The sequence below is a fragment of the Octopus bimaculoides genome, chromosome 3, assembly GCF_001194135.2.
Source record: "Octopus bimaculoides isolate UCB-OBI-ISO-001 chromosome 3, ASM119413v2, whole genome shotgun sequence".
Classification (NCBI taxonomy): Eukaryota; Metazoa; Mollusca; class Cephalopoda; order Octopoda; family Octopodidae; genus Octopus; species Octopus bimaculoides.
Genome location: NC_068983.1, coordinates 99577569 through 99590669, shown reverse-complemented (window position 1 = coordinate 99590669; position 13101 = coordinate 99577569). Strand labels below are relative to the sequence as shown.

The 13101-nt window shown below is 32.8% G+C and overlaps 1 protein-coding gene across 2 annotated transcripts in view; it reads left to right on the top strand.

Moving 5' to 3' along the window:
• The window catches only part of LOC106881720 (lysophosphatidylcholine acyltransferase 1), a 95729-nt gene extending 83059 nt beyond the window's left edge, over window positions 1-12670 (top strand). For both annotated transcript variants that reach the window (XM_052966351.1, XM_052966352.1), the window contains exons 7-13: window positions 2604-2658; window positions 4556-4638; window positions 6056-6181; window positions 6683-6836; window positions 7123-7221; window positions 9962-10103; window positions 12037-12670. In XM_052966351.1, coding sequence (XP_052822311.1) covers window positions 2604-2658; window positions 4556-4638; window positions 6056-6181; window positions 6683-6836; window positions 7123-7221; window positions 9962-10103; window positions 12037-12167 — 790 coding nt within the window. In that variant the 3' untranslated portion in view covers window positions 12168-12670. The remainder of the gene's footprint in view (window positions 1-2603; window positions 2659-4555; window positions 4639-6055; window positions 6182-6682; window positions 6837-7122; window positions 7222-9961; window positions 10104-12036) is intronic.
• The last annotated feature ends 431 nt before the right edge of the window (window positions 12671-13101 follow it).

Below are 13101 nucleotides of genomic sequence, written 5' to 3'. Positions count from 1 at the left end.
GGATTCACAATCTCTAACTCTCTTGGAAAAATAAACGTGTGTGTGTGTGTGTGTATGTATATATTGTGTGTATATATTAGGTTTCTTTCAGTTTTCTGTCTGCCAAATACCCACATAAGGCTTTGGCTGGTGTAAGTCTATGGTAGGAGACACTTGTCCAAGATGCCTTGCATTGGGACTGAACCTGGAACCTACATTTGGGAAGAAAACTTCTTAAACTATACAGGTTTACCTGCATTCTATTTACAAAAGAAAAAAAAAAAGAAAGAAATTGTAACCAGATCACAACAGTACATTCTACATACATAATTCTATCAACACTGTAAACCACAGTAAAAAGCAGCTTGTCTTTGAGGATAGTAATTTTGAAAAAACAGATACAAGGTAGAAGGGATGTTTAGTTCTAATATACATCCTCCCTTGTGCTGGTGTCACAAACTGCATCCAGATCTCACTGGTTTGATATAGCAGCACTGGGGATTCAGCAAGCTAGAGTAGCAGTAGCACTGAATAAAAAGTGATACGGAGTAAAGAGGACACTTTAGTTCTGGCAGACTGTCTCCTTACTGCATGTAATATTATAAAATGTGCCTGCTCCATGTTCATGGTTGGTGGTAAGAAGGGCATCCTGCTCTAGAAACATACCCTACTTCCCAATAGAATGCATTGTTTATGCTGTAAAGTGATTGGTATTAGAAAGAATATCATCATCATATTCATTTAGTATCTATTTTCTATACTGGCATAGATTAGATAGTTTGACTGGAACTGGTAAGCCAGAAAGCTGTACCAGGTTCCAGTCTGATCTTGGCTTGGTTTTTACAGCTGGATGCCCTTCCTAACACCAACCGATCCAAGAGTTAAGTGGGTGCCTTGTACATATTACTGGCACAAGTACCTTTTATGTATCACTAGCACTATCCACGATTACGATTTCACTTGGCCTGATGAATCTTATCAAGCACAGCAAACCACTAAAGGTCTTGATTATTCGTCATCACCTCTATGAGACCCAACATTCAAAGATCATGCTTCATTACTATGTCTCATGTCTTCTTGGGTCTACCTCTTCCACAGGTTCCCACCACAGTTAGGGATTGACACTTCTTTTTGCAGCTGTCCTCGTCCATATGCATCATATGACCATACCAGCACAGTTGTCTCTCTTGCACGTCATATCTAATGCCCCTTATGCCCATTTTTTCTCCCAAGGCGTTTATACTCTGTTGTACATGCACACTGACATTACACATCTAGTGAAGCATGCTAGCTTCATTTCTTCCAAACCTTTGCATGTCCTCTGCAATCATAGCCCATGTTTCACTGCCATGTAGCATGGCTGTCTACACACAGGCATCATACAATTTGCCTTTCACTCTGAGGGAGAGGCCCCCTATTACCAAGAAAGGTAGATCTCTGAACTTTGCCCAGCCTATTCTTGTTCTGAAAGCGTATCCCCAGTCTCATCTCTCAAAACATGATACACACAACAATGGAAATAAGTCTGTTGTTGTGTATGTATGTTAGATGGTAAAGAACCATGATAAGCGTGTGATGTGATGCTGTAATGGAATAGATCATCCAAATATTCCAGTTTGTAAAAACAATTCTTAAATGATGACAAGAATGAGTGAATTGAGACATATATAACCTTATTGATTGGACATGTGTTTTTTTTATGGTGGTTTTTGTCAATAATATACATAGTCTGGTATACATTTCATCGATATGTTTATCAACTTCTAGATTTCACCTCAGTTACATCCCTTAGAGGATTACTGCACTTTCACTGACTTTTTATACCCATAAGTTTACACTGGCATGCATGCGTCCGCGCGCGCGCACGCACACACACACACACACACATATTCGTTTATATATTTGCTAGCTGAATTTTATAACCACCCTGTTATTTTTGTCCAGCAAACTTGATAACATTAAAAAAGACAATATTTTGAATTGAGAAATCCAAGTGATGATAGACGTAGCTGTGTGGTAAGAAGTTTGCTTCCCAACCACATGGTTCCAGGTTCAGTCCTACTGCATGATACTTTGAATAAGTGTCTTCTACTATAGCCTCAGGCTGACCAAAGCCTTGTGAGTGATTTAGTAGATGGAAACTTAAAGAAGCCTGTCATATGAGTGTGTGTGTGTATTATATATGTATATATAAAATGTGTGTATTTGTGTCTGTCCCCCACCACTACCACCACTTGACAACTGGGGTTGGTGTGTTTACACTCCCATAACTTAGCAGTTCAGCAAAAGGGCTGATAGAATAAATATTAGGCTTTAAAAATAAGTACTGGGTTCGATACATTCAGCTAAAAATTCTTGAAGGTGGTGCCCCAGCATGGCTAGTCTTAATGACTGAAACAAGTAAAACACAAAAGATAAGAATTCTTAGATAATGCTGATGCACTACATTTATAAAGAGAGTATAACAAGAAAATCATAATTTTCCTCTCAGCATTTGAAATATAAGTAAAATGATTCTCAACAGGAATCAGAATTAGGTCGCAGACTGAATTGGTCCACAAGTTACTGCCATATCACTGTAACTATTGTTGTTCTATTAAAGATGCTTTTGTGTTTAATTTCAGATTTAAAGTATTATGGTATACACTGTGCCAGTTTCATAATAATGTTGAAATAGAGGTGAGTTTATATTTGAGATGTACTGTATTAACATTTAACATTTTTATTGTAGTTTTTTTTAACTTATTGCTGATATTTTTCTGTTTCTGTATACACACACATATACAGAAGTATATTTACAATATATTTCTCATCATTACAATATGTTATGTCAGTTTATAAGCAATATACAAGGACCAACATTGACTATTCCAGCCACTTGAGGCCTCCTAATTTCCAATACATATCACAATTACATATCCATCCAGTATTACTTTTACTAACTGCACAGACTTCCATTGCTTCCTGCACAGCAAAAATAAAATATTCAAATTATTATGTACTGCTTAAAAATGATAGTCAGAATTCACAGTTATAGTTTGTTCCAACTTATATGACTCTGAGAATTACAGGTCCAGTTATTTGCAAACACTTAGATGTATTAGCAACACAGAACTACAACCCCATTAAAAATTTACTGTTCTGCTCAACTGATTAAGGCTCTCACAAAACACTTATATACATTATAATACTTGTAAGACTATTTTTATTGTTAAATTCATCAGCTGGGCTAGATTACCTCCTACAAAAAGAAAAAAAAAGAAGAAAAAACATGCAAAATCTAAACTACCTCAAAGCAGTGAGTAGCTTCATATCTAGGATTACTAAAATAAACTGTACAGAGAATGTCTAATTTGATATAGTCGATTTCACACAGTGGAGAACTTTGGGATAAAATTTATAACATTGTCCCAGCAGAGGCTGAAACTTGCTTACATAGTGTACTAAGCCTTTGGGCACTCCTTAATGTTTACTTGGCTGTATCCATATCATAAGCATATTTAGTCTTGACTGACTGCAGCTATTAGATAACATTTTGCAGGGATGTTTCCCCTCCAAGTTTCATTATAGTTCCCTGTCAGAATAAAGGGATTGACTGCTCAACTTTGTTGTGATATCTGTCAGATTCACCTAAACCAACTGATATTAAGGGAACTATTAACATATGTGGAAATTATGTTATCAAATTTCATTGTTTCTAGCCTTTTAGTCTGTGTTTTATCATGATGACAGAGCTAAGGTATTATAAATCTTTTGCTATTATATGTGATGTTAGAGATATTTTAGAGATTTAACAGTAATTTTTCCCCTAATTTTGTTTCAGAACAAAATTACTCTGGTGTAAAATGCTTTAACTATGCTCTGTAGGATTGTAGCTAACTTTCTTACTGATTCTCATCTTATGTAATCTTGTTTAAACATTATATTAATCATCATCATCATTGTGTAATGCTTGCCTTCCATGCTGGCATGGGTTGGACATTTTGACAGGAGCTGGCCAGGCAGGAGCCTGCACCAGATTTCTGTATCTGTTTTTGCAAAGTTTTTACAGCTGGATGCCCATCCTAACACCCACCACCCAGCAGAGTGAACTTTGTATGTACACAAGCACAGGCGAGATCAGTTTGGTATGGTTTTTACAGCTAGATGCCCTTCCAAATGCCAACCACTTTACGGTGTGGACTGGATACTTCTCAAGTGGCACCAGCATTGGCAGGGTCTCCAAGTAACTTGCAAAATCCTTTGAGAGAGGAGGGAGCATTGGAGAAGGGGATCTTATGTCAGATGATGAAAGGTTATAGTGAGACAGAGAGATAGAAACAGGTGTCTTACTCTAGGGGAGGTACGTGGTTACCCGGCCAGAGAAAGAGGGAGAGAGAGAAAAATGGAGACAGAAACAGGTGTGCTGCTGTAAAGGAGATACATGGTTACCCAACCTGGGGGGAGAGTGGGAGACAGCCGGAGAGAGATGGTGGCAAAATGCCAGGCATACTTACAAGAAACAGGAATCAGAATATAAATAGAAGAAAAAAAAGTTTAAGTATTTACTTAAAAGCTCTTTCATTGTATGTTCCAGTTTCTACCTGTACATATACCAAATGAACAAGAATTAAAAGATCCAAAGTTATTTTCTGAAAATGTTCGCCTACAAATGGCCAAGTGAGTTATGAATGTTTTTAAAAATCTAATAGGATATTTTGTGTTAGCAAAAAAAGCGTCATAAATGCCAATATCTTTTCAGTTGAAATATGATACTAAAAGTAACCCTACCAAATTAACACTTGTGATAAATAAAATTAAATCAGAATCTTAAATCTTGAAAGATAAAAAGACATCTTTCACATACTAAAAGGGATCAAAGTATGATAACCTTAAAGTTATGTTTGAAATTTTCAATGACTTATTTGAGTTTGTAAAACAAACTCAATTAATTTATTTAACTCCAGATGGGTTAAAAGTGATCCTGTTAATTATGTTCAGAAATTGACACTGTCAAAAATCTTCAAACTTGACATAAAATAGGTACAGTCAGTTGTAAATAAAGTGTTTTAAGATACTGATGAGTTTCATCTATTCAAAGGAATTGTTAGACTAATGTATAAAATTGCTGCTGTACTTGCATTTCATCAATTACAATAAACTGAATTAATTAAAACACAATATAGATAAATAGGGACAAGATCCAATTTTCTCAATATGAACAATATCAGTCAATGGGAAATAAGTAATATAAATTCTAAGCAACAAGTTACTTTCATTGATAACTAATTTTTGTGAACTGTAATCATAAGTATTGAAAAATCTATGTTGGGTATAAGTAATAGTCAGTACTGAAGTATAACCAAAAATGATCTAAGGTAGGGAAATTAAATAAAATTTTAGAAAGTTTGGTCTTAAAGAAACAATGGAGATGACAATTGTAATTGAGTTATTCTAAAAATTTAGAACTCTTGCATCTAATAACTTAGTAATAAAATATTTATCAGTTTCTGGATTACATTGAAGCAGCAAAGTATCTCTCTATAAGGATTATATTAATAAGATATAAATAATATATATATAATTCTAGAAGATGTGGAACTGGCAGAATTGTTAGCACATTGGACAAAATACTTTGTAGCATTTCTTTTAACTCTTTACCCTCTGAGTTCAAGTCCAGCCAATGTCAACTTTGTCTTTTATCTTTTTGGAGTTGAAATAAAGTATCAATGAAAATTATTTTTAGAATTATACATTTAAAAATAAAAATAGTTTGTCCAGAAGTAAATTGTAGATGATTTGGGTGAATTGTAATATTCAAAATACACATGGTAGAAGTTACTAATGGTTTAATAAACTTTTGAAAATGAATATTTATAATTATGATAAAGTTTTGTCTCCAGTTAGCAGGTAACTTGTGGCTTGAGTATAATTAGACCAATGGAATTTAAAAAAAAAAAACAATTATGCAGTTGCCTCCAGTTATTTACTAGTATAGAAAAAAACTTTCTTCATGGGTCCATTTCAGTAAATTCTTTAGCATTTTACTGTGAGAACCTGTTATATTTAATGTCTTGTCCTTTTTTTTTTTCTACAGATGTTTGAATTGTACTGTAACAGACCACACCTATGATGATTGTCGGCTGGTATTATGGGCTGCAAAAGTGAAAATTCCTATTGTTAAAAGAATTGTTGAAATTTTTAAGCTTCATAAAAAGCTTGGGTAAGCATCAGATGATTATGCCATATTTACATCCTTAACCAGTCTTACTGAATTTATTAAGTCTTAGGCTGGTGCACCTAACACAGATACATATAAACAAGCATGGAATGGCTGGTGCTAGGTCTTTTAAGCTTCAAGAAATCCTTATTCCTTTAATAAGTATCTTTTGAAGTAAAGAATAAGTCTTAAGTAAATTTTAAGAAATGTGAGAATGGCAGGTGTGACCTACCATTTTTTGGTTTGTCCTTGGTTTGATGAAGAGAATTTGTTGTTATAAATGATGTATTTGAATTGATGAAAATTTACCTGACGATTGTTGAGATTAAATGACTGTTGCAATGATATTAGAAAATCTTACCACTGGTGAGTTAGACAATCAAAATAGAGAGTGAAAAACTCTATTCTGAAAGGGTCATATATTTGTCAAATGCTATTTCTGTTTTCACTTGCTTATTATACAATTCTATTATTTCTGACTAATGTGATTTTTATTATTTTAAGCTTTAACACAGAAGCCATGAATGAAGTTCTACTCAGAATTCGTCGAAAAGTTTCTTCTGAACCACAAGAAAAGATAACGTATAGAGAATTTTCTGAATACTTAAATATATCACAAAATGACAGCTTGCAGCAGTTGTTTAAAATTTATGATTTTGTATGTATCTTTTTATCATATTGAAAATTAATTAACTTTCTATAAGTGTACTTAAGTGCAAAATTCCATTTAAATTAAATTTTTTTTGTGTTCTAGTGGAATTGTTATAGTTCTTACTATCTTCATTTTTATTAGTTTTAATTAACCTGTCTATAGAATTCTTCTTAGCTAAAGTTATAAGCAATTGAAATATAATTCCAATTCTGAGAATAATTATTAATGTTTTGTTTTATATTGATTTGACCTTGCTCTTAATTATTTAACTAATATCATTATTTATATTCAGGAACAGACTGGCCACATTGATTTAAGAGATTATGTAGTAGATCTGTGTTTGGTTTCTGGTCCTGCTACTATTGAAGAGGTATTGAAAATGGCCTTTCAAGTAAGAAATTTTTTTATCTATCTATTGTATTTAAATATTTTTGGAATTTAAGATTTGCACACACAGGAGTGGCTGTGTGGTAAGTAGCTTGCTTACCAATCACATTGTTCTGGGTTCAGTCCCACTGCGTGGCACCTTGGGCAAGTGTCTTCTACTATAGTCTCAGGCTAACCAAAAACTTGTGAATGGTTTTAGTAGACCAAGACTGAAAGAAGCCTATATGTATATGTTTGTGTGTCTGTGTTTGTCCCAGCAACATTGCTTGACAACCAATGCTGGTGTGTTTACATCCCCGTAGCTTAGCAGTTTGGCAAAAGAGACTGATAGAATAAGTACTAGGCTTACAAAAAAATAAGTCCTGGGGTCGATTTGCTTGACTAAAGGTGGTGCTCCAGCATGGCTGCAGTCAAATGACTGAAACATATTAAAGAATAAAATAATCTAAATTAATATAATTACTAATAAGTTCAATTATTAACTTAAAAGTTTTATGCTGTTGAAGAAAAGTACTTGTGATGTTTTCTTAAATGTATGTAGTTTTTATTAGGCTATGTTTTATTTCATAGATTATGCATTTTAAAAAGTTATTTTCTGTTGTTGGGTTGTAGCTTATATGAAAGATTAACCTCCTAAATTGTTTATCATCTATTTCTTTTTGTTATTTCCATTTCACTTATGTATGCATCAGAACTTATGGTTCTTGCCACTAAATCTTGCTTCTCTTGGTTTAGTAACATGATCCTGCATCACCATTACTTTCATCATTTTATGTCTCTTTCCCTGCTGGCATGGGTTGGATAGATTGCCACAGATCCGACCAGTTCTTATCTGGAGTTACTCCCTTCTAGACGGGTTGAGAATGACATCTCACTCATACATTTTACTTTTAGTTGTGGTTAGCAATATAATGGGTAATGTTAACTGATAAGAGAGAGCATGAACAGTTGAAATGGCAATAGTAAGAGAGTGATGGTTGTCAATAAAAATAGGGGTGATGGCTAGCAGTACTGGGTGGAGCGTATCTGATACCAACAGTTTTGATGTAGTTCTTCATTTCCCAGGCATTATGATGGGAGGTAAGGAAAAGTATAAAAATACAAAGGGTAGTAGTGGAACTGAGTATGGAGAGAACTTATATTTTCTTTCAATACATGAGTGACATGGTACAGATAATAGTAGAAACAATGGATGAGAGAGTGTCAAATAAGATGGGTAGCAGATAGAGACCTAGCAAGTATAAAATGGATGAAAGGCCCAGATGCAGACATATATAATATATCCCAGCTTTCATCATTACATACATTTCTCCATGCTTTCACATGTAGCTTGATGCCGGTTGCTATAATCCTTTGTGATCTTTGTGAAATACAACACCTTCAGATCCATTTTTCACCACTTTACCTTTCTCATCTTAGCACTTCCTTATTCTGCTATCATTCTTCATTTGCATCACAGACCTATACAAGTATAGTTTTCTCTCTTACACACTATATTTGATTCTTCTAATATCCAGTTTTTTTCTCAGATCGTTTGTACTTTGTACTATATGCACATTAACATAATACATCCATTAGAAGTATGCTCACTTCATTTCTTTTTAGTCTTTACAAATCCTCTGCATTCAAGACCCTTATCTCATTACCATATAGCATCACACTTCATACACAAGCATCATACAATCTGCCCTTTAATCTGAAGGATAAGCCTTTTATTGCCAGCTGAGATAGTATATCCCTGACTGTTTTCAAACTGTTCTTACTCTAGCAGTTATTCTTTTAGAGCAGGGATTCCCAACCATTTTTTACTTACGGACCCCTTTGATTACTATCTTATTTTGGTGGACCGCCATAGCCATTTGATGTTTAAAAACTAGTTTTATAGAAACATCTTTCAAAATTCTTATTTTGTTTATCACACATTAACTTGTGTAGTTTGAACTACGCAAGATGCTAGAGAAACCTAGCTATTTCTTCCAGTGCATACCAATACATACATCTAAACTTTTTAGAGCATCTGCTCCCTCCGCTAATATGACCACCTAAGTAATCAAAGCTGTCAACTATACTTCTCATGCAGTTTTTTGTTTATATTGAGTGATTACAGATAAGTTCACTACCATCAATTCATTGCAGGAGAGTTCACCACCATCAATTCATTATGAAGGAAGTTCACCAAGAAAATATATCCATAGTATCTCACCATTAATAGTTAAAAACTATTTTATTGCAAAAAAAAAAAAATGGTGAATTGAAGACAATGAACTTTCCTTGCAGTGAATTGATGATGGTGATCTTTCCCTGTGGTGAATTGATGATGATGAACTTTACGGACATGACATTGAGTACACCATATGGAATTTTTGTGAACTTCTTTTCTGCATATTGAGCGCAGCTATTTTCTAATCTGGTTGAAGAATGTGTGTTTGTGTGCATGCCCTTTAGTTTTGTTAAGACATAACCTCTTTAGTGCTGGAGCCATAATAAAATGTGTCCATTACACTCTACCAAGTGGTTGTTGTTAGAAAGTGTATTCAGCTATAGAAACTATTCCATAAATGAAGAAACTATTCCAATGAAGAATTGTCCAATCCATGTGCAAATACTACAAAAAACTTTTCTTGGTCCAGTTTGATACAAATATTCACTATTGCATCTAAAACCATTAAAACTGCATATAGAGATAGTTACTACAATGGTAATGAGGATAGTGATAATAATAATGGTTATTGTTTATTTTCCAGGCATTTGAATATGGACATGAAGGATTTATCAGAAGTCAAGGTTTTAAATCTGTTATGGTACACATATTTGAAATGTCTGATAGTGAATGTCAACAGATTTTTCAAGATATAGATTCTGATAATGATCTGAAAATTACTTTTGGTAAATTTTAAATTTTAGTTACTTGTATTTTCTTTTGTATGTACGCAAAATATTCTCGCATTGCTAGCACTTTTATTACAGTTCTGTAGGAGTTGACAAAGCCGGCGACTTGGAAGAATTGTTGGTGTGTCAGACAAAATGCCTTGTGACATTTCTTTTGACATTTTATGTTCTGAGTTCAAATCCTGTTGAGGTCACCTTTGCATTTAATCCATTAAAGGTCAATAAAATAAAGTATCAGTTAAATACTGGGGTTGATGTTGTCAACCTTTCCCCTCCCCTAAAACTTGTTGGCCTTGAACCTAGCAATTGACCAGTCATGGCCTCGGTCACTAATACTTCTTGGAGACCAGGTAACTGGTCATAGGACTTAAGAAAATAAAAAGTAAAAGAAAAGAAAAGGAGTTGACAGGTTAAGGTGTTAGATTCCAGAAATAAAGATCAAAATTATGTAGGCTTTGCCTTTTTCATCCTTAGGCTAAACAAAATTGATGTCCTTGTTCACTTAAAAGAAAATCTACCCATACCATAAGTGAAATATTTGAATTGCTGTAAATTATCTCCTCCAAGACTAAATGTTAAGTTTACATTACCATCTAATATTATCTAGACTGAATTTAAAAGAAAGTAAATAACAATTAGCTATATGCTCACCTTTATAAATGATTTATATAAATATATCCAGTTGATCAATCTTTTAACAACTTTGATAAATCAGTACTTTTTTTTTCATATATATTTCTCCATTCATCTTTTGTCTTGAATTTCTTGAAATAATGGTAATAATTTCTCAATCTCTGACTTAATAATAAGTATCATTAGTGGAAAGTTAGATACTACTCATACAGATGTACTGATACAGGTTTGCTTTCTAGTGCAAATACTACAAAGATTTCTTCCTGCTCTAGTTAGATATAAATACTCACTATTGCATCTAAAACCATTAAAACTATATAAACTGTTTGTATTTAGATAATAAATTATGTGAATTGACGGAACCAGTGTTATGAATTTGAATGTTCTTCCAATGATAACTATTCAGTTATAAAGTTGGGATATTTAATTTGTGATTACATTATACCTGTCACAAGGTTTTAAATTCTGTTCGTAGGACCAAATTAGCCATTATTTCTTTTTATGTATAATTATTTTAAAAAATTCATATCCCATGCATTAGTTATTAGCTCTGTTTTTGGATAAAACAAAACTGAATTGACCTGAACATACAATGTGACGATTTTTACTCGTTTTCTACAAGTCTTAAGACCATATGAAAATGCTGTGTTGCTTTTGATATAAAATAAGGCTTGGTGAATATTTGTTTCAAATTTTGGCACAAAGCCAGCAAGTTTAGGAGATAGGGTAAGTCAATTACATTGACCCTAGTCTTCAGCTAGTCCTTATTTTATTGACCCCAAAAGGATGAAAGGCAAAGTTGACTGTGACAGAATTTGAACTCAGAATGTAAAGATGGATGAAATGCCACTAAGCATTTTACCTGGCGTGCTAATAATTTGGCCAGCTCACCACCTTGAGGCCTAGTGGTTATTGATAATGAATTATACAGTTAGTGCATTGTCAAACAAATATTGTCTACTAATTCCCCTTGAATACAACATACATCTCTTAGCATATATTTTTATGAATTTGTTAATGTAATATTCATAGTACATTGAATTCAGTGCAATATAGATAATATTTATATAATATATAAACATTAAATGAATACACATACATGTTTACTCATTTTACTTGAGTTTTCTATGCTAGCATGGATTAAATGATATATTCATGCACTTGAACACATGCTTGCACACATATTAAGATCCACTTTCTTCTTATTTCAACATTCAGCTTAACAACATTTTTTTTTTATTAATAAGACCTATCAATATTATTATTTCTATTATTCATTTTTCTTTCTATTTTATAGATGAGTTCTATGGATTTTCCAAGACACATCCAAAATATAAAAAGTTGTACTACATTTTTCAAGAGTCCACTAGCAATATATTTGATTTGTGTGTTCTGAATGAGATTTCTCTTGAGAACAAGGAGGAATGAACACAGCAATGCTAACTTTCTTACTTTCAGCCAGTAAACTCATTGTGATACAGGACATATTTTAACTGTGAAGAAAATATGATACAACTACAGTCATCAGCATATTACTGTTGCCGTATTTGGAAATGGTCAACGCTGACAGATACCTGTCTTCTTTCTCTCACCTGCCTTGCTTCTCTTTAACATGAAAACCGGTTTTCTTGTTAAAATAGTAATGTAATTTAAAGTCAGATATTTCTCTTAATCGTTCATTAATGTAGTAACAATACTTACATACAAACTGATGCATTTACGCATACATTTAGACACACATTTACACATCCACTTCCATGTTTACATATGCACATTTATTTATAATTTCAACTGGATAATCAAATACATATACACACACAAACACACACTGATAAATAAATGCAGTCACTCCATTCCCTTATATTTTCACACTTATATTTATATTCACCCTTTCGTGTATAAATCAAAAACTATCTGCTATTATATGTTAACTCATACTTGTTTTTCATTTATACATAGTCAGGAAAGATATGCATATATATATATATATGCACATGCACACGGACACACACACACACACACTGGGCATTCTATTTAAGATGTACAATTAGTATGTTTATAAATTAGTCAAAAGGCATGTTAAATGTATGCATGTATATATGTGAAATATCTCTGTGTGTATATGTGTGTTTATATATATATATATATGTGTGTGTGTATATATGTATATATATGTATGTATATATATATATGTATGTATGTGTATATATATACATGTATATATGTATATATATATATATATATATATATGTATGTATATATGTATGTATATATGTATGTATATATGTATGTATATATGTATGTATATATATATATATGTATGTATATATATATATATGTATGTATATATGTATGTATATAT